The sequence below is a fragment of the Papio anubis genome, chromosome 16, assembly GCF_008728515.1.
Source record: "Papio anubis isolate 15944 chromosome 16, Panubis1.0, whole genome shotgun sequence".
Classification (NCBI taxonomy): domain Eukaryota; kingdom Metazoa; phylum Chordata; class Mammalia; order Primates; family Cercopithecidae; genus Papio; species Papio anubis.
In genome coordinates this window covers 53,532,790-53,551,409 of record NC_044991.1, presented here as the reverse complement: position 1 = coordinate 53,551,409, position 18,620 = coordinate 53,532,790, and the positions used below count along the sequence as shown (strand labels likewise).

Genomic DNA, 18,620 nt, shown 5'->3' with positions numbered 1-18,620 from the left:
AACAGAGCGAGACCTTGCCTCAAAAAAAGAGAAAACAAAAAAAAACAAAAAAAAACAAAACAAAAAAAATCCTAGAATACTATTCTTGCCATTAACCACATCTCCAATATTAAGAGGAAAACATCTTGAGGCAAGATCTCTCTAAAGAGCATTTTTCTGTTTTTAAAACAACACATTATAGTTAACTTTATACAAATCATCATCCTATATCTGGGAAAAAATGTTCTTACTGAATATAAATGAATGTGTATAGTCCACCTTATCTGACTGCTATCACTTATTCGGATAAAACCATCTCCATGCTGGACACTGCTACTGTAATACATATGGACAGTGGGGTTCCAAGCAGTAAGTCATTCATCCTCCCAGCTTGCAATATGAGTGTGATGTTGGGTTGCACATTATTTCCTAAGAGTACATTTTTGAAGATAAAATTAAGCCTTCAACATCCTCCAGGACACAGGTAGCAATGGGCTAGATTTAAAACATTAACAGCAATGCATGCTTCCTTCCTGGAGTTAATCCCAGCAGATGACTCCAGGCTGAGAGCACAGCTAAAACCCAAGAGTTAGCCCAAAGACTATCTCACATACAAAGTATTTGGTTTGCAAATGCCTTAACCTTCACTGAAAACATAAGCATTAAAGCCAATCCTATGTCGATTCCATATGGAAACTACTTTCAAGAGATTTAAGAAAGACAGGGAATACGATTACCGGAAGAGTGAAGAAAGCAGGGTGCTTTGCCTCGTCTTCGTATTTGCCTTCCGTTGAACTTCCAGCCTCCATTGATTTGGATGTGGTATTCTTACCAATACCCATCATTAAGAGAAGTGAGTAGTTTGCACAGCTGTTGGAGAGCAGCTGGAAGTGAAGGCTTATTTAAGCAAGAAGCCCAGGATCAGCCGGGTCTTCTAGTGCCTGGAGCCCCCGATTCTCAGGCAGAGATGAGGTCCACAAACGGCATCTCTTAGCACCTAGAAAAGAAGAGCACAGCCAAATCACCCCAAAGCATGAAAACAACACAGGCCATGCCGTCACTGAGTTTCTTGCACAGAAAAAAAGTCATACTACACATTATCCCCAAGCAGCCAAAAAATACTTTATCTAAATACGGTTTTCAGGTACCCACTCCTTCTTCATTTATAGTCACCCACAGATTCTGAATTGCCCACTAGAGATGGGGACCACTAAACCAAATTATCAAAAATATCACAATACTAGGGAGAAAAAAATAGCTAAGGTACTTCTTTGATATGCATATGGTTTATATCTCATAACCCAGCATTACCTAATAGAACTTTCTGCAATGAGGGAGATGTTATATATCTGTCCTGTCCAACAGTCATGTGGCTAATGAGAACCTGAAATGTGCTTAGTGCAAATGAGTAAGTGAATTTTAATTGTATCTAATTTTAATTGAAATTTAAGATAGCTACTTGTAGTCTGTGGCTACTATACCGGACAATGCAGATACAGCCAATTAACCATGATTAGACGGGCATTAAAATAATTCTAAATTCCCTACATGTGCCCAATTAAAAGCAGGGTAAGATACTCAAAAGCAGTAAAAAGAAGAGGTTGCTGGGTGCAGTGGCTCATGCCTGTACTCCCAGCACTTTGAGAGGCTAAAATTTTGGGAGGTAGGTGGATCACTTCAGGTCAGGAGTTTGAGACCAGCCTGGCCAACATAGTGAAACCCCGTCTCTACTAAAAAAAAAATTAGCCAGGAGTGGTGGTGCATGCCTGTAATCCCAGCTACGAGAGGCTGAGGCAGAAGAATCACTTGAACCTGGGAGGTGGAAGTTGCAGTAAGCTGAGATCGCACCACTGCACTCCAGCCTGGGCGACACAGTAAGTGAGAATCAGTCTCAAAAGGAAAAAAAAAAGGAGAGGGCACAGAGGATCCCTCCAAGGAATGGCATACATACAAGGAAACATGCCTAGCTATACTTGATTTTTTTTTTTTTTTTTTTTTTTTTGAGACGGAGTCTCGCTCTGTCGCCCAAGCTGGAGTGCAGTGACCGGATCTCAGCTCACTGCAAGCTCCGCCTCCTGGGTTTACGCCATTCTCCTGCCTCAGCCTTCCGAGTAGCTGGGACTACAGGCGCCCGCCACCTTGCCTGGCTAGTTTTTTTTTTTTTTGTATTTTTTTAGTAGAGATGGGGTTTCACCGTGTTAACCAGGATGGCCTCGATCTCCTGACCTCGTGATCCGCCCGTCTCGGCCTCCAAAAGTGCTGGGATTACAGGCTTGAGCCACCGCGCCCGGCCTATACCTGAATTTTTATAAAGAAAAAAATAATGCAAACAGGTAGGGGTGGGAAGGGCAGAGCGTATCCTCTGGTACTCCAATTAGGGTGGCATCAGAACTTACCACCAATTATCCTCCCACCAGGAATAAAGAATTCAACCAAGCTGTCCTGCAAACGTGAGGACAGGCCTGCAAGTAGTTTGGAAATACAAGTACAGAACTTGCTGTTCCAGGAACTCTTCATAGGATACTTCGTTCAATAAATACTTTGGATGAGCCAGGGGAAAAATGAAATGTAAAGAAATAAAAAAGAGAAAGAATTACACAAATTTTAGAGTTCAGCAATCAGAAGGCCAAACAGGAAAACAAAAGAAACCACTGCCAGAACATGAAGTTCCATCAGTGAAATATAGAGAGCTAGGAACACACATCAAATTCTTCCGGGGTGGTCGTTCTCGTTTGCATATTCATGCACATTTTGCATTTTCATTCGCATGCTATCCATATTCATTTAAAGCAGTGGTTCTCAATCCAAAGTAATTTTGCCCTGCAGGGGCCATCTGGCAATGTCTGGGGATGTCTTCGGCCATTACAACTGGGGGAGAGCTATTAACATCTAGTACGTAGAAGCCAGGGGTGCCGCTGAACATCCTACAATGCACAGGACAGATCCCACACCAAGACTGCAGGAGGGCTGAGATTGTGAAATCTTCGTTTAAAGACACTTCCCTTCTCCCGAGGATGGCATCCCAGATGTGCCATGTTGATTCTAAGGACAAGATCAGGTCCTCCAAGGGATACACTTGGCAGTTAGAGGAGCAGGAACATGCATATAGCGAAGCCCACACAGAAGCACGTCTGTGGGACTTACTCCAGCTTGGTCATTATAAAAAGAATTTTCTGGCCAGGTGTGGTGGCTCACGCCTGTAATCCCAGCACTTTGGGGGGTCAAGGTGGGCGGATCACCTGAGGTAGGAAGTTCAAGACCAGCCTGGCCAGCATGGTGAAACCCCGCCGCTACTAAAAATATAAAAGTTGGCTGGGCATGGTGGTGGGTGCCTGTAAGCCCAGCTACTCAGCAAAATGAGGCAGGAGTATCGCTTGAACCTGGGAGGTAGAGGTTGCAGTGAGCTGAGATTGCGCCATTACACTCCAGCCTAGGCAACACAGCGAGACTCCGTTTAAAAAAAAAAAAAAAAATCTTGAAACTTCTTGTCATAAAAAAACCAAAAACATACAAATACAAGCAGCTTACTGACAAAGGAAAGATAGTATTAACATCAGACTTCTTATCATTAACAGTAAAAACTGGAGGAAAAAGTGATGTTTACAGCATCCAGAAATGAATGAAAAGCCTAAAATGCCACATCTGGACCACCTCAGGGGTCCCACCACTCTGCCACAGCCCCCACCACATACAGGTCCTAACTCATCCATCACAACTCTGCTGTTTAATAAGGATATGAAACTCTACTGCAGGGATCACTACGACACTACAAAGTTTGATAGTCCTTAATACATAAAATCTATGCAGGCCGGGCGTGGTGGCTCATGCCTGTAATCCCAGCACTTTGGGAGGCTGAGGCGGGCAGATCATGAGGTCAGGAGATTGAGACCATCCTGTCTAACATGGTGAAACCCCATCTCTACTAAAAACACAAAAAATTAGCCAGGCATGGTGGCGGGCACCTGTAGTCCCAGCTACTGGGGAGGCTGACGCAGGAGAATGGTGTGAACCCAGGAGGCGGAGCTTGCAGTGAGCCAAGATTGTGCCACTGCACTCCAGCCTGGGTGACAGAGCGAGACTCCGTCTCAAAAATATATATATATTTTTATATAAATAAATATATATAAACATACATAGACATATATTTATATATAAATAAATATATAAACATATATAGACATATATTTAGATATAAATATATAAACATAGACATATTTATATATAAATATATGTATTTTTATATATAAATATATACGTATATAAAATCTGTGCAAGTGGGTAATTTTTCAGATATGTTGCTATGCATTGATTCATGAGTTTTTCATGTCTGCCGGCAACCACAGAGCCTCTTTTGTGGTTTATCCCCTTATGTCTTTTGCCTATTTTCTATAACGTTTACAGATCTTTATTTTAAGGATATTAATCCTTTAAATCTTTGTTGTATTTGATGCAAACATTTTATCCCCACTTTTTGTTTCTGAATTTGGGGGATGACCTTTTGAGCTGCCAGAGTTGTCATCAGTTTGTGTAGCCAAATCCATCAGCCTTTTACACTGTGATTTAGCCACTGCCACCCATCATCTTCCCAAAATCTGCAAAAAACCCAGAGTGAAAATAAACACACCTAAAAATAAAATCTGCCTGAAGGAGCCACAGTGGACCTCTACCTTGAGACCACCAGAAGTTTATTTTTTCAGAAGATAAAAGAGGATAGTGAAATACTGGTAGATTTTTACACGGCCACATGCCATATAGTCATATTCAAGGGACCAATAAGCTCTTTGTCCCACATCTAGCAAGTCAGCAGAGCTTTCAAATCACCCTTATCTATATCAACTTTAGGGAAAATGATGGGACTTTTTTTCTTAAAGAGATGGGGTCTCATTACGTTGCCCAGGTTGGTCTCAAAATCCTGGCCTCAAGCGATCATCCTGCCTCAGCCTCCCACATAGCTGGGACTACAGGTGCAAGCCACCATGCCTGGCTAAGGAAACTGATGTGATTATTTAAAGCAGAATGAATTTACTCTCCTAGGTTAAGTTCATCTTGGTGTTCCAGACATGAACATCCATTGCAGCAGCAAACCCCTCACCACCATCCCCAGCACTAGGAACAAACAGAGACAGTTCCATCCCGAGAAGAATACCTTCCAGCAAGTAACTCTGTGCTCCATTTACTCCACCACGCACTTAATTGAACCTCACAAGCTACAGTAGAGGAACCACCAGTGCTCTTCACCCACCTCTTCCAGAGTAGTGCCTGGAGTATCCTGAAGCCTTAGACCTGAAAGAGCACAGGAGAGGATGAGGCTCAGAAAGCGCAGAGCAGTGATGTTCTGAGAAAGGCGTCAGGGAAGAGGACTGCAGGGTTCAGGAAGAGGGGAGCACCTTTCATCAGGAGCAGTACATGGAGGAAGAAGGAAGAAGGGGTGAATGCTGAACAAAGAAATGTGTCCTTGGACACTGCCATAAAAAGCCCAAAAGGACAGAGTATTCCACACCCCAGTGCACAAGGATGATGCAGACACTCTCAAGGTCAGAAAGTATGCGACAACCCGAGATCAGAGGGTTTATTCACACAGGATGAGCATGGTGTGCATAAATGCCAAGGTCCAGCGGCAAAATGCAACAGATAAAAGGGGAGAGGTGAGGGAAGAGTGGAGTTTAACATCTGTATTAAAACAAGAAGCAAAATCTCCCCAGGAATCTGACACTGGGGAAACTGTGCCAACCCATGGTCCCTCATTGCCCCTTTTCCTACCCCTTGCCAAAGAGAGAAAGAGAATGAGCAAATCCACTCACTGTCTTGGCCTTAATACACGACAATGGGGAAGGAGGAGCGGAGCGATGGAAGATCATGATGGCGACAATGGCAGTAATAACTGCAGTTTTCCAGTTGCTAAGTGTCCGTGTGTGCCAGGCACGTCTCTGACCTCTTATTAAATAAATGGCAGTTATTTCTGGCCAGTAAGCATAATATTACTTGGTTTGCACACAAACTCTACAAAAGTAGAAATTGAGCTTCAGAGAAGTAAAATAACTTGCCAAAGGATACACTGCTATAAGCAGTAGAACAGGATTCAAACTTGAATCAGTAATTTGAACCTGCCATTACACTGTTTATACAAGCAAGACATAAAACTGTCCTTTAAATGCTCAGCTTACAGCTGTTCTCCCTGGACAAACACAGCCCAGGCCAGCTGGCCTATACACACTGCCTCTGTGGGACTTGCTGGTGATTTTACCCTCCTTGTGATTTCTGAGGGGGCATTGGGGCGCAGGAATCACCTTCAAGCTCCTTTTCCAGGGCTGATACCCACCCTCCTTGGACTAGGAACTCTCTAATATATGCACTTCTATTCACCTGCACAGCTGCTCCCTAGCACACATCACCATGGTCTCTCATCAACATCACAACAGCCACTTAACTTGTGTTCTCATTGCTGTTGTGAACAACAGCAAAGAAGAACATGTGACTGAGATCACCTGGCCCCTAAGACGAAAGACATTCATAGAAAGGTTTGCCCATGCCTGACAACAATAGGATAAAGGAATCCTGCTCACCATGGCAAAAATAACATTAAATACTTAAGAATAAATTTAATTTAAAAAAAATTTTTTTGAGATAGGATCTCACTTTGTTGCCCAAGCTGGAGTGCAGTGGCGCAATCAGAGTTCACTGCAGCCGTGATTTCCCAGGCTCAGGTGATCCTCCCACCTCAGCCTCCTGAGTAGCTAGGACCACAGGCATGTGCCACCACACCTGGCTAGTTTTTGTAGAGATGAGGTTTCACAATGTTGCCCAGGGTGGGCTTGAGCATCTGAGCTCAAGCAATCTCCTGCCTCAGCCTCCCAAAGTGGAGGGATTACAGGCATGAGCCACTGCACCTGGCCCTCATTCCATCTATTTTTTTTTTTTTTTTTTTTGAGATGGAGTTTCACTCTTGTTCCCCAGACTGGAGTGCAATGGCATGATCTCGGCTCACTGCAACCTCCACCTCCCGGGTTCAAGCAATTCTCCTGCCTCAGCCTCTCAGGTAGCTAGGATTACAGGCATGCGCCACCATGCTTGGCTAATTTTGTATTTTTAGATGTTGGCCAGTCAGGCTCGTCTCGAACTTCCGACCTCAGGTGATCCGCCCGCCTTGGCCTCTCAAAGTGCTGGGATTACAGGCGTGAGCCACCACACCCAGCCCCTCATTCCATCTTGACGGCTCTAAACACTTGTCCAAATGGTAAGCAGCATGATGCTTCAACAGAAAATTACCATGCTCTTTGATGGCTTACTAATTTAGAGTGACACCCAAATTCCTTCACAAGAGGTGACTATGGGGCCTATCCGAGTCCCCTTTCCCAGTCCCTCGTGGATCCTACTGTGATTACTCACAGACCTCTTCTATCTCTCAGGACCCTGCTCATGCCATCCCTCCAAAATAAGCCCCCTTCATCTCACCCCTTCTCACTGGGGTGACTCCCATCAATCCTTCCTCCGATCACCACCTCATCATGGTGTCGGAGGACCATGTGGAGGGCCGAGTGTGATGGCTCACATCTGTAATCTCAACACTTTGGGAGACCCAGGCAGAAGGACGGCTTGAGGCCAGGACTTTGAGACCAACCTGGGCAAGAGAGCAAGACCCCATCTGTACAAAAAAAAATTAAGGTAAAATTTAAAAAGATGATTGTAACAAAGCAAGATCATGTCTGTCTGTCTGCCTAGCCAGACAGCTGTGGGAAACAGAAAGGAACAGTATCACAGCCCCACCATCTTACCTCCACCCCTGATGCTGAACTTGGCGTATATATTAAAGGTTCTCCAAAGTTTGTGGATTGATAAATGATTTTTTTTAAGGCATGTGGTATAATGTCACAGTGGTTTTGTTTAATAATCTTACTACATCAAACCTATCTGTGACACAACAGACGTCAGGAACAAGTCGGGGGTGTCAACGTCACCACCATCGATGGACACCGACCAAGAAAGATGAGGGAAGTATTAGAAAAGTCCAAATTATAACTATATCAAAAGATATGAAAAATCTCAGAGAATCTACAATTAAATAGCGAGTTACAAAACCCATGAGCAAGCCTCTTTCAATGTGATTGAATCAAACATTTCCCAAAGGCCAGCAACAAGCATCTGTATCAGAAGCTGGCTAGCCACTACCTGGCCTGTTTCTGTTAAGGTCCCTGCTAAAAATGGTTTTTACATGTTTAAAGGATTGTGAACAACAGCAAAGAGGAACAGGTGACTGAGATCACCTGGCCCCTAAGACCAAAGACATTTATAGAAAGGTTTGCCCATGTCTGACAACAATAGGATAAAAGAATCCTGCTCACCATGGCAAAAATAATGTTAAATACTTAAGAATAAGTTTAATAAAAATATGTATGACCTTTATGAAGAAAACAATAAAATATTACTGAGGGACATAAAAAGGATTTGAATAACCAAAGAAACAGAGGATACTCTTCAATAGGAAAGGTACTGTAAGAATATTCATTTTCCAATTAACATAATCTACACAGATTTAATAAAAATCCATTCATACTCCCCCCAACGGATCAGAGGAGCTTGCTAAAAATTCCTCTAGAAGAATAAGCAAGGACCAGGCATGGTGGCTCATGCCTCTAATCCCAACAGTTTTGGGAGGTGGAGGCAGGTGGATCATCTGAGCTCTGGAGTTCGAGACCAGCCTGGGTAACCTGGCAAAATCCTGTCTCTATCAAAAATACAAAAAAATTAGCCAGGTATGGTGGCGTGCACCTGTGGTCTCCGCTACTTGGGAGGCTGAGGTGGATCACTTCAGCCTAGGAGGCAGAGTTTGCAGTGAGCCAAGATCATGCCTCTGCACTACAGCCTGGGTGGCAGAGTGAGACCCCATCTCAAAATAATAACAATAATAGTAAGCAAGGATGGCCACAAGTATTTGAAAAACAGGAGGAGTGTGGTCAGTGAGATAAGAACCCTAATGTAAAGCTGTAATAAACAGAAGTTCAACAAGTATGAAAACAAAGAAAGTATCAGTCATCAAAACAAAAAAACCAAAACTGATGAACATATGATACAGCAGCACTTCAAATCATCAAACTATGGATTTTTCAATATACATGCCAAGACAATTGGTTACTAACAAGTAATAAAATTCAGAAAAAGTAAGACCTAAGGTCTACATTTTAACATTGTTAAGAAAGCACAGAAATATTTATTGACATGGAAAGATGTTCACCCTGTTATATACGTGCTATTTTTTAACTTGCCTTTTTACACAACACAGGGTGAACATCTTTCCATGAAGTGAAACAAGCCAGTCACAGAAGGACAAATACTGCATGATTCCACTTACGTGAGGCATCTAAAATAGTCAAATGCAGAAGCAGAGTAGGATGGTGGATGCCAGGGACTTGGGGGAGGGGTCAATGGAGAACTGACATTCAACAGGTTAAAAGTTTTAGGTTGCCAGGCACGGTGGCTCACGCCTGTAATCCCAGCACTTTGGGAGGCCAAGGCAGGAAGATCTCCTGAGGTCGACAGTTCAAGACCAGCTTGACCAACATGGTGAAAACCCTTCTCTACCAAAAATACAAAAACTAGCTCAGCGTGGTGGTGCACACCTGTAAGCTCAATTACTTAGGAGGCTGAGGCACAAGAATCACTTGAACCCAGGAGGTGGAGGCTGCAGTAAGCCGAAATCGCACCACTACACTCCAGCCTGCGCGACAGAGCAAGACTCTGTCTCAAAAAAAATACCAAACAGTTTCAGTTACACAACATGAGCAAATTGTAGGCATCTGCTGGACCACACCGTGCCTATAATTAACAATACTTCGGTCAGGCACGGTGGCTCACACACGCCTATAATCTTAGTACTTGGGGAGGCTAAGAGTGGGAGGATTGCTGGAGGCCAAGAGTTCAAGATCAGCCTGGGTAACATAGTAAGATTCCATCTCTTAAAAAATGAAATTATTTAAATTAGCCAGAAAACAAAAAAAAATACCACATTGTGCACTTAAAAAGTTGTTGGCTGGGCGCGGAAGCTCATGCCTGTAATCCTAGCACTTTGGGAAGCCGAGGTGGGCAGATCACCTGAGGTCAGGAGTTCGAGACCAGCCTGGCCAACATGGTAAAACCCCATCTCTACTAAAAATATAAAAAATAGCCAGGCGTGGTGGAGTATGCCTGTAATCCCAGCTACTCAGGAGGCTGAGGGAGGAGACACACTTGAACCCAGGAGGCAGAGGTTGCAGTGAGCCAAGATCACACCACTGCACTCCAGTCTGGGTGACAGGGCGAGACTCTGTCTCAAAAAAAAAAAAAAAAAAAGAAGTTGTTAATAAGGTAGATCTCGTGTTAAATGTTCTTATCACAATAAAAATAAAAAAAATAAAAAGAATGGTAGAAGATACTAGTTTTGAGTGAAAAAAGTTCTTTTGTAAGTGAAAAGAATTAAAGGCAATATATATAATGAAACAGATGCTATGTACAGCATTAACCCACTGTGCATGTGTAAAGTATGTGGCCATGTATACACACACCAAAATGTTAACCAAAATGTTGAGTGATAGAAACACAAATGACTTATTTTCCTCTTTTTAGTCCTCTATATTTTCTAAACTAACTTAACAACAAAAGATGGGCCCAAATTTCTCCCCTAAGAGCCTCAAGGTGTCCACATTAGCACCAGTTCCTCCTTACTCCTCAGAATCAAGTCCAGGGGAAAGGCTGGTTCCCCTTACAGCATCTACCCCCTTTACAATGTAATGCAAGCAAATCAATTCAGTCCTTTCTGTTGTGAGCTCAGGATACAGCAGTGTGGAATAATGTCCTCATGTTTAAAGTTCTAAAATAACTGGGTTTCAGAAGAGAGTGGAGAAAAGCCAAGGTTCTACAAATTATACTTGGCATCTAGATTTTTTTAAAGCTCCCTGTAGCCAAAGTTAAAAATCACTACCTTAGAGGAAGGAGATCACTACAGTCTCAAAAAAAAAAAAAAAGGCACCTGGAAATAAATGTACACCTGACAGAGAAAAAAAATCACCAATCTGGAAAATTCTGTTACGAGGAAGTAGAAAAGTAAAATAAAATATTTAGATGTGTAATAAATCTTTCAATTCCCTAAGGACTGAATAACTAACTCTCCAGCCACCAACAATCATGCACAAATGCAGAATAACAGCAGCTTTTAATCAGTACTTGTTTCATCAGCTATTCAGCCTGTAACGAATTCTTCTGAGCTTCATTTTAACTGACCATTTCTCCCTGTCGAGGAAACAGAGTCACCCCTCTCACTGTGACTTAGCAGGGCCACCTGAAGGAGAAATGTGATGGCACTGTCCAGAAGTTTTCAGGGCTGAGCTATTCCTGGAGTTAAATACCAAAACCTTCTGTGTTTCTCGAAAGAACCACCAAATCCTAAGAAAAACCTGTCCTTTCATCATCAGTATCTAGCAGAGTCAGCAGGTAACATACAAAGCCTCCAATGGCTGAATGAGTTCATCACTAAGAGTCTTCCCAAAGAGCAGAAACCCCCTACGTAAAATTCATCTTTAAGGTTGAGCACAGTGACTCATGCCTATAAACCCAACACTTTGGGAGGCCTAGCTGGGAGGAGTGCTTGAGGCCAAGAGTTCGGGACCAGCCTGAGCAACACAGTGAGACTCTGACTCTACAAAAAATAAAAAATAAAATTCATCTTTATATTCCCAGCTCTTAGCACAGAATAGGCAGATGCTCTTTACAAGGAAGTACGGCGGGGTGGGGGGGCGGGGGCGGCGCGGGGAGAAGACAGATGCTCCAAAAATGCTAATGAAATTTACATTTACTCCACGTAAACGGCACTGAATAAATACTACATCAGAAATATAAATCCATGGCAAATCCATCATTTGCTCTAGACATAAAAACCTACAGTTCCCCAAAAGGATATGAGAGAGAGGAATAGCCAGAATAAGAATCACTGGCTCGTGTGCTTAAGACTCACTTGGGAAGCTTATTTAAAATGCAGACGTCTGGGCCAGGCACAGCGAATCACACCTGCAATCCTAGCACTTTGGGAGGCTGAGGCAGGCGGATCACTTAAGCCCAGGAGTTCAAGACCAGCCTGGGCAACCTGACGAAACCCCATTTCTATCAAAAAAATAGAAAAATTAGCCAGGCATGGTGGTATCTGCCTGTAGTCCCAGCTATTTAGGAGACTGAGGTGGGAGGATGGCTTGAGTCTAGGATGTAGAGGTTGCAGTGAGTTGAGACTGCATGACTGCACTCCAGCCCAGGCAACAGAGCAAGATTCTGTATCCAAAAAAAAAAAAAAAACCACGACAGATTTATTTGACACAAATGCAAGTAAGACAAAAATCCTCGACACTGTTTTATTTATAACAGTCCCAAACTGGAAACATCCAAAGAGCCATCAAGAGGTGGACGGGTAAGCAAACCATGGTGGGTCCATCAAAAGGCATACTAGTCAGCAACAAACCGGAGAGCGTCTGCTGACGTGCCTGACAGCACAGGGGAGTCGCACAGATGTTTCGTTAAAGCAGCCAGACACAAGACATGCAGTCTGATTCTCAAAAGACAAAACCATTCTACAGGAAGCAGAGAGAGGTTACCTAGGGCAGGAACGGAGGAAGGGGCTCCCCAGGGAAAGGATGGAACCTTTGGAGTGATAGAAATCTGCTGTTTTGACTGATTCTGGTGGCTCCATTTGGATGTATATCCACTTACTCTATGTAAACATTATCGCAATAAAATTGACTTTAGAAGACTAATCAAAAACCCCTGTAATCCCGCCAATTTTAAAAATGTCCCCTTCTCAAATTCTAATCCTGTAGACCTACCTTGGGGGCTTGTGAACCTGTATGTTTGTTTGTTGGGATGGAGTCTCGCTCCATCGCCCAGGCTGGAGTGCAGTGGCGCAATGTCAGCTCACTGCAACCTCCACCTCCCGGGTTCAAACAATTCTCTGCCTCAGCCTCCCAAGCAGCTGGGATTACATACATGCACCACCACACCCAGCTAATTTTTGTATTTTTAGTACAGACAGGGTTTCACCATCTTGGCCAGACTGGTCTTTAACTCCTGACCTCGTGATCCACCCGCCTCGGCCTCCCAAAGTGCTGGGATTACAGGCGTGAGCCACCGCACCCGGCCAGGAACCTATATTTTTAACAAATGCACAAATATTCTCATGCTAGAGGTCCTCAGATCACCCACACCTTGGGATAGGCAATTTCGGCTGGGAGAGAGCTATTGTCACCACTTCTTTAAACCGATCCAGACGGGAAGAATATGACTAAGAAGGAGTGCCCTCTGGGATAAGGACACTCAAAACCTCAACCTGCCAAGTGCTACTTTGGTTCTCACCAAGACGCAAGAGCTTTCAGGGTCGGCTAGGTTCAATGATGAAGCACATTTCAAAAGCCAATCCATGGCTCTCAGCTTAAATCCCATAAGGGGATTATAGTCAAACTGTGGCTGCCCCATTAAGTTCTGTTAAATGCTAACATTTGACCCAAATGCTTTTAATTCAAGTCAAAAAAGATTGTTGGAACATATACCCTCAACTTGTAGGTGTGGTGAGGGCTGGTTTTGAATGAAACGCTCTGAATTCTCAAAAAAAAAAACAAAAAAACAAAACAAAACAAAAAAAACTTCAACTTGTATATGATCAACTTCCTTTGAATGAAATGACTTAACTGGTTACCTAATACACAGAGTCCAACTTCAGGGAGTTTGCAATTCTGATGCTGATCCTAGCTATAATTATTCCATTTAAAGCTCTAAGCAGCAACGAAGGAACTTGTAAACAGTGGTAATTATTTGATCTTGTGATGACAACTATGCTCACAGCGTGTGACTGAATTAAAAAAAAAAAAATCATCCTGCAGTCTTCTCCAAAACACTGCAGGAACTCTTGATCTCTCTTTATTTTTTTTTTGAGACAGAGTCTGGCTCTGGCACTCAGGTTGGAGTGCAGTCAAGCAATCACAGCTCACTGAAACCTGCCACACCTCAGCCTCCTGAGTAGCTGTGACCACAGGCATGCACCACCATGCCCAGCTAATGTTTGTATTTTTTGTAGAGACAGGGTCTACTTGTTGCCCAGGCTAGTCTCGAACTCCTGAGCTCAAGCAATCCACCCGCCTCAGCCTCCCAAAGTGCTGGAATCACAGGCATGAGCCACCATGCCAAGCCAGCGCTCATTTTTCAAACTGCAAGTCAGTACCTACTAGTGGGTCATGAAATTAAATTAGTGCATCTTGACCAGAATTCTTAAAACAATGGCATTTGACAGAACAAAAAACTTCAGAGCAAATCTCAAAAGACAGGGGTAACCGAGAGTGTCAAGGCAAAATGCTTCATGCTGTGGGTCAGGGGAAAAGAGTCTGGAAGTCACTGATGTAAAAGCTCTGCACACTGACATGAAAGGCATGTTCCAAGTGCCCGACTTACATCAGATTATTTACTGACCTTAAACTAACATGCCCATAGAAATATTGTGCCAAAGTGAGAAAGCGGTGCAAGATGATGGCACTGATGACAAAATATCACCATATTCCCCCGCCACAGTGATGGAGAGAGTACCCAGAATCGCAGCAGGAGGGTGGCCTTATAATTAATTACGATCATCTACCAGAGCCCTAAACCAAACTACCTCCAATGACTGCAATGGAAGGAATCTCCTTTGCACCCTAATGTGCCATCTCAGCCTTCTGTCACTGTCTCGGTTTGTGGACTTAATTCTTTTAAGAGTTGGAAATGTTTTAAAGGAAGTCAGATAAAACCTGGATTTCTGAGAGGGAACCTAGGTACCACTGCCAAGTTCCACCTCAGAAACCAGTTTCCATCTGTAGCAAGCACCAGGAGTAATGATCCCTTAGAGGCCACTCCCAGCGTCCCAAGAGGGGCCCTGACAGCAGCAACCCTGCTCCGACGGTAGGGAAAAAAAGGGTCCCTGGGCAAACACTGTACTAGTTAGGAATAATCTAAAAATGGGTTCTCAGGTCCTCACCAGTGGGCCAGAGAGGATGCAATGCCACTGGATAAACGTGGGAAATTTTCCTGAAACATCCGTGGGGTGAGTTAGGTGGGGAGGTCATTCCTAACTGACAGCAAATAGTTCATGGTGCATAAAGTAAAATGCACAACTGACAGAATGAAACAAGATGTTAAAGAATGGGCTCTGCCTGCAGAAGATCCCTTCAGTCTGGCCCAAAGACTTGGTTGCAGAAGCACTGGTATAGACAAGCCCTAGTCCCAAATGCAATGCTAAATCCTAAAAAAGCTCCTGAATCCAACCTGAGACACATCATTTTGCTGACATCGAATTATGCATGAGCCATGAGAGATGACGGTCATGGTATCTAGGTGACACCATGGTATCTAGGTGACACTCACTTGACTGCCTGTTCAGAAGAGCGATGGAGTCTGAGAAAGTAAAATGTCAGAGTGGTGGATGCTTTGTTTGTTTGAGGGTTTATGATACAAAGTCATCCGCAATCCTTCTTTTTCTAACCTAATGCGATAGCAAACAGATGCTACAGGGCCTGCTGTGCCTGGTATCTTGCAGCAGCAGTTTTCTTTCCAAAACTTTATTTAAATAAAATAATAACAAGACCATCTTAAGCCTCCTCATCCTGGCCATTTCTCCTGGGTGCCAGGTGCTGCTGACACTGACCTCCAGAGTTCCCAGGTCTGGGCTCAAGATGCCTCCTCCTCCAAGGAGCACTCCTGGGTCAGCTGTCCTGTGTTTCCATGGTTCCCAGCTTCCTGTATACTCCCCACCAGAATGAGATGGCAGCAGGGACACAGTGTCCAATGCATAAAAGGCATTCAAATACTTGGAGAATCCCTGACTCGTTCAGGGAAATCTTGTGGCTGGGACACGAAAGGGGAAAGGGAGGGGCAGTATAGCAAAAAGTGCAGCCTGCATGACAAAATTAAAATATGAATGTACATTTTAGCAAACTAAAGCAGAACAAAGATGAGTTTTATTGCATTTATTTCTACTACGTGATTTAACACACCACTTTTTGCACACATGGTGCTTTTTATTTAAACACTATTTAAAATGTATTAATCATCAATCATCACAGGAGCCACTGAAAAGCTAATTTTATATGGAATTTTTACAACAAGATAAAAACATATGCATAATGAACTATCAAGTCCCAGACACAAACATAGTTTCACTTAGCCCTTACAAAAATTCTGGAAGGGGTTGTTATTCTCTCCATTTCACAGATGAGAAACTGGGGCACAGAGAGGCTGATTTACCTCTGCACAAAAGCTCAGGGCCAATGTTGTGGGTCCAACAACCATTCTGAGAAGACAAACACTGCTTGTGTTACCTTCCACACTAAGAGAACAAGGCTCTGAAGAAAACGCCCAAAGACCAGAATAGGCCTGAGAAGGTAATATCTAAAGGTCATTCTGAAGGAAGCCGAGCAAAACTTGTGAGTTACTTTCAGGGAATAGAAAAAATGCTTTCTTCTCTTCCAGGTCTCCAGATGCCTTTTGTCATTTGATGCTCCCCCCGGCTTGCCCAATACAAAAACCTTGGGGGCTTGGGCATCTTCAAGGAGATGGCTCTGCCCTGCTGATTCAGTCCCACTGTGTCTGGGATCCCTGCTCCATCCTCTTTCCAGCACAGCCCCTGAAGAGGAAGCCTCAGCAGGACACTTGGTCACCTCCAGCTACTGTTGCCAGAGCTGCCCCTGCTGGAAGAAGGCAGGCTCGGGTGCTGGGAGAAGCATCTCAAATAACTCAACGGACTCACCAGACCTCTCTCTGATCTGCTCTTCAGACCACATCATTCCCCAAGGGCCAAAGCCAAATTTCCTTCTTCCACCTGAAGAGAAAGGTCCAGTTCCACTTTGCCTCTATTTCCTAACTACCCAATTACGCCTGCTCAGTTTTGCTGAACGTTGGCCCATCTATTCAGTCCTCTCAACACCACCAGCTTTCCTGGTCTCATCTGGAAGACATTCCATTTGCAAATCTTTTGCATATCGTTTCTCCCCACCACACTCCACCCCTGCTCCCCACTAGTCCAGTATACCAAGAGTTCCTCTTCCCTGGAGACTCTCCCAAGATAAGGAAAAGGGAGCTCTGATGGATTCACCTGCTCTGATGGATTACCTAATGGCTGAAGAGTGGGTATGCCTAAACTGCACTGCAATTATCTGGGGCTGGGACACTAATTCTTCCCCAGGATAACACCACAAACATGGTGATCAAAATTATTGCAAAGCTTTTCCCTGATCTTCAATAAATGGGAGGCTTTAAACATTCCATGCCTATATGCTATACATTCTTTTTCCTGCAAAGGAGTGTGTTCTTCCTAAGCAATTCATTAAAAATACATCCATTAAATACAGAGACTGCAATCACTTAAAATGGTATGCTACAGATGTCTTGCTTTTTTCTGGTGTCTGAACCTGACATTTTTTAATAACCCAAAGGCCTTAAAAAAATTAAAAATATTATCTGCACTCAGCTATAAGAGATTCTAGCTCTCCATGAAGTTTGTTTCACTTATATTCTTTTTTGGTTGTATACTTACTTTTCATCAAACGCCTGAAACTCCATATAGAAGGAAAATAAAGGCTGGGCACAGTGGCTCACACCTGTAATCCCTGTACTTTGGAAGGCCAAGGCAGATGGATTACCTGAGGTCAGGAGTTCGAGACCAGCCTGACCAACATGGCGAAACCCCATCTCTACTAAAAATACAAAAAAAGTAGTCATGGTGGCGGACACCTGTAATCCCAGCTATTTGGGAGGCTGAGGTGGGAGAGTTGCTTGAACCTGGGAGGCGGAGATTGCAGTGAGCCAAGATCGTGCCATTGCACTCTGGCCTGGGTGACAGAGCAAGACTCGGTCTCAAAAAAAAAAAAAAAAGAAAAGAAAAGAAAACATAAAAGAACACAAGAACACACAGCAGAGCTTTGGCAATCCTGGCACTGGATTGGACCCTGAAAATAAATAATTTACTTATATAGTTTTTATTTTATTTGCTCTGAAAGGTAAATAAGTACCTGAAAAACACAGAAATTTTACTTGCTGCAGGTAAGTTTTTATTGTTATTCTCTCTCACATACCTAAGTAAAGGCACTGCCTTCTAAGAATTGCATAAATGTTAATGTTCCGTTTTTTATATTTAAATTATATCTGACAGCACTAAGAAACCCTTTGGAGATTTTCTAGTAATGCAGCTGTGCAAAATTGGGGACTTCTCATCCACCTACACAGGCACAGTTAGTACACACACACACACACACACACACACACACACACAGAAACAGACATACATGCAGAAAATCAGAAACATCACCAGAGATACACTCAGATACTCACACGGAAACAGATACACACAGACCCGAATGCACACAGACACAAACAGATATTAATCAATCTGTGTATCCTCATAACTCATTCCCCAAAGCAGAACCACCAAATGGCCTTACCTTCAAAGTGAAACTCCACCCTTCCACAGAAATGGCCTCTAATCAGTGCCTCACCCACCACTTCTGTGCTGGTGTCTGGACAATCCTGCGACTGTCCTGGTACTCAGCATGAGATGCTCTCAGGTGCTGAAGGAATTTCAGCTTTTATAACCCACACAGGCTGGCCAAAATTGT

General features: G+C 43.5%; 1 protein-coding gene across 8 annotated transcripts in view; it reads right to left on the bottom strand.

Moving 5' to 3' along the window:
- SLC23A2 (solute carrier family 23 member 2) overlaps positions 1-18,620 on the bottom strand; it is a 147,904-nt gene that overhangs the window by 78,920 nt on the left and 50,364 nt on the right. For 7 of the 8 annotated variants that reach the window (XM_017944974.3, XM_031656582.1, XM_017944978.3 and 4 more), the window contains one exon: positions 717-976. In XM_017944974.3, coding sequence (XP_017800463.1) covers positions 717-824 — 108 coding nt within the window. In that variant the 5' untranslated portion in view covers positions 825-976. Of the gene's footprint in view, positions 1-716; positions 977-5,125; positions 5,216-18,620 lie in introns of those variants that run through there. The other variant, XM_021921210.2, reaches the window with a different exon arrangement.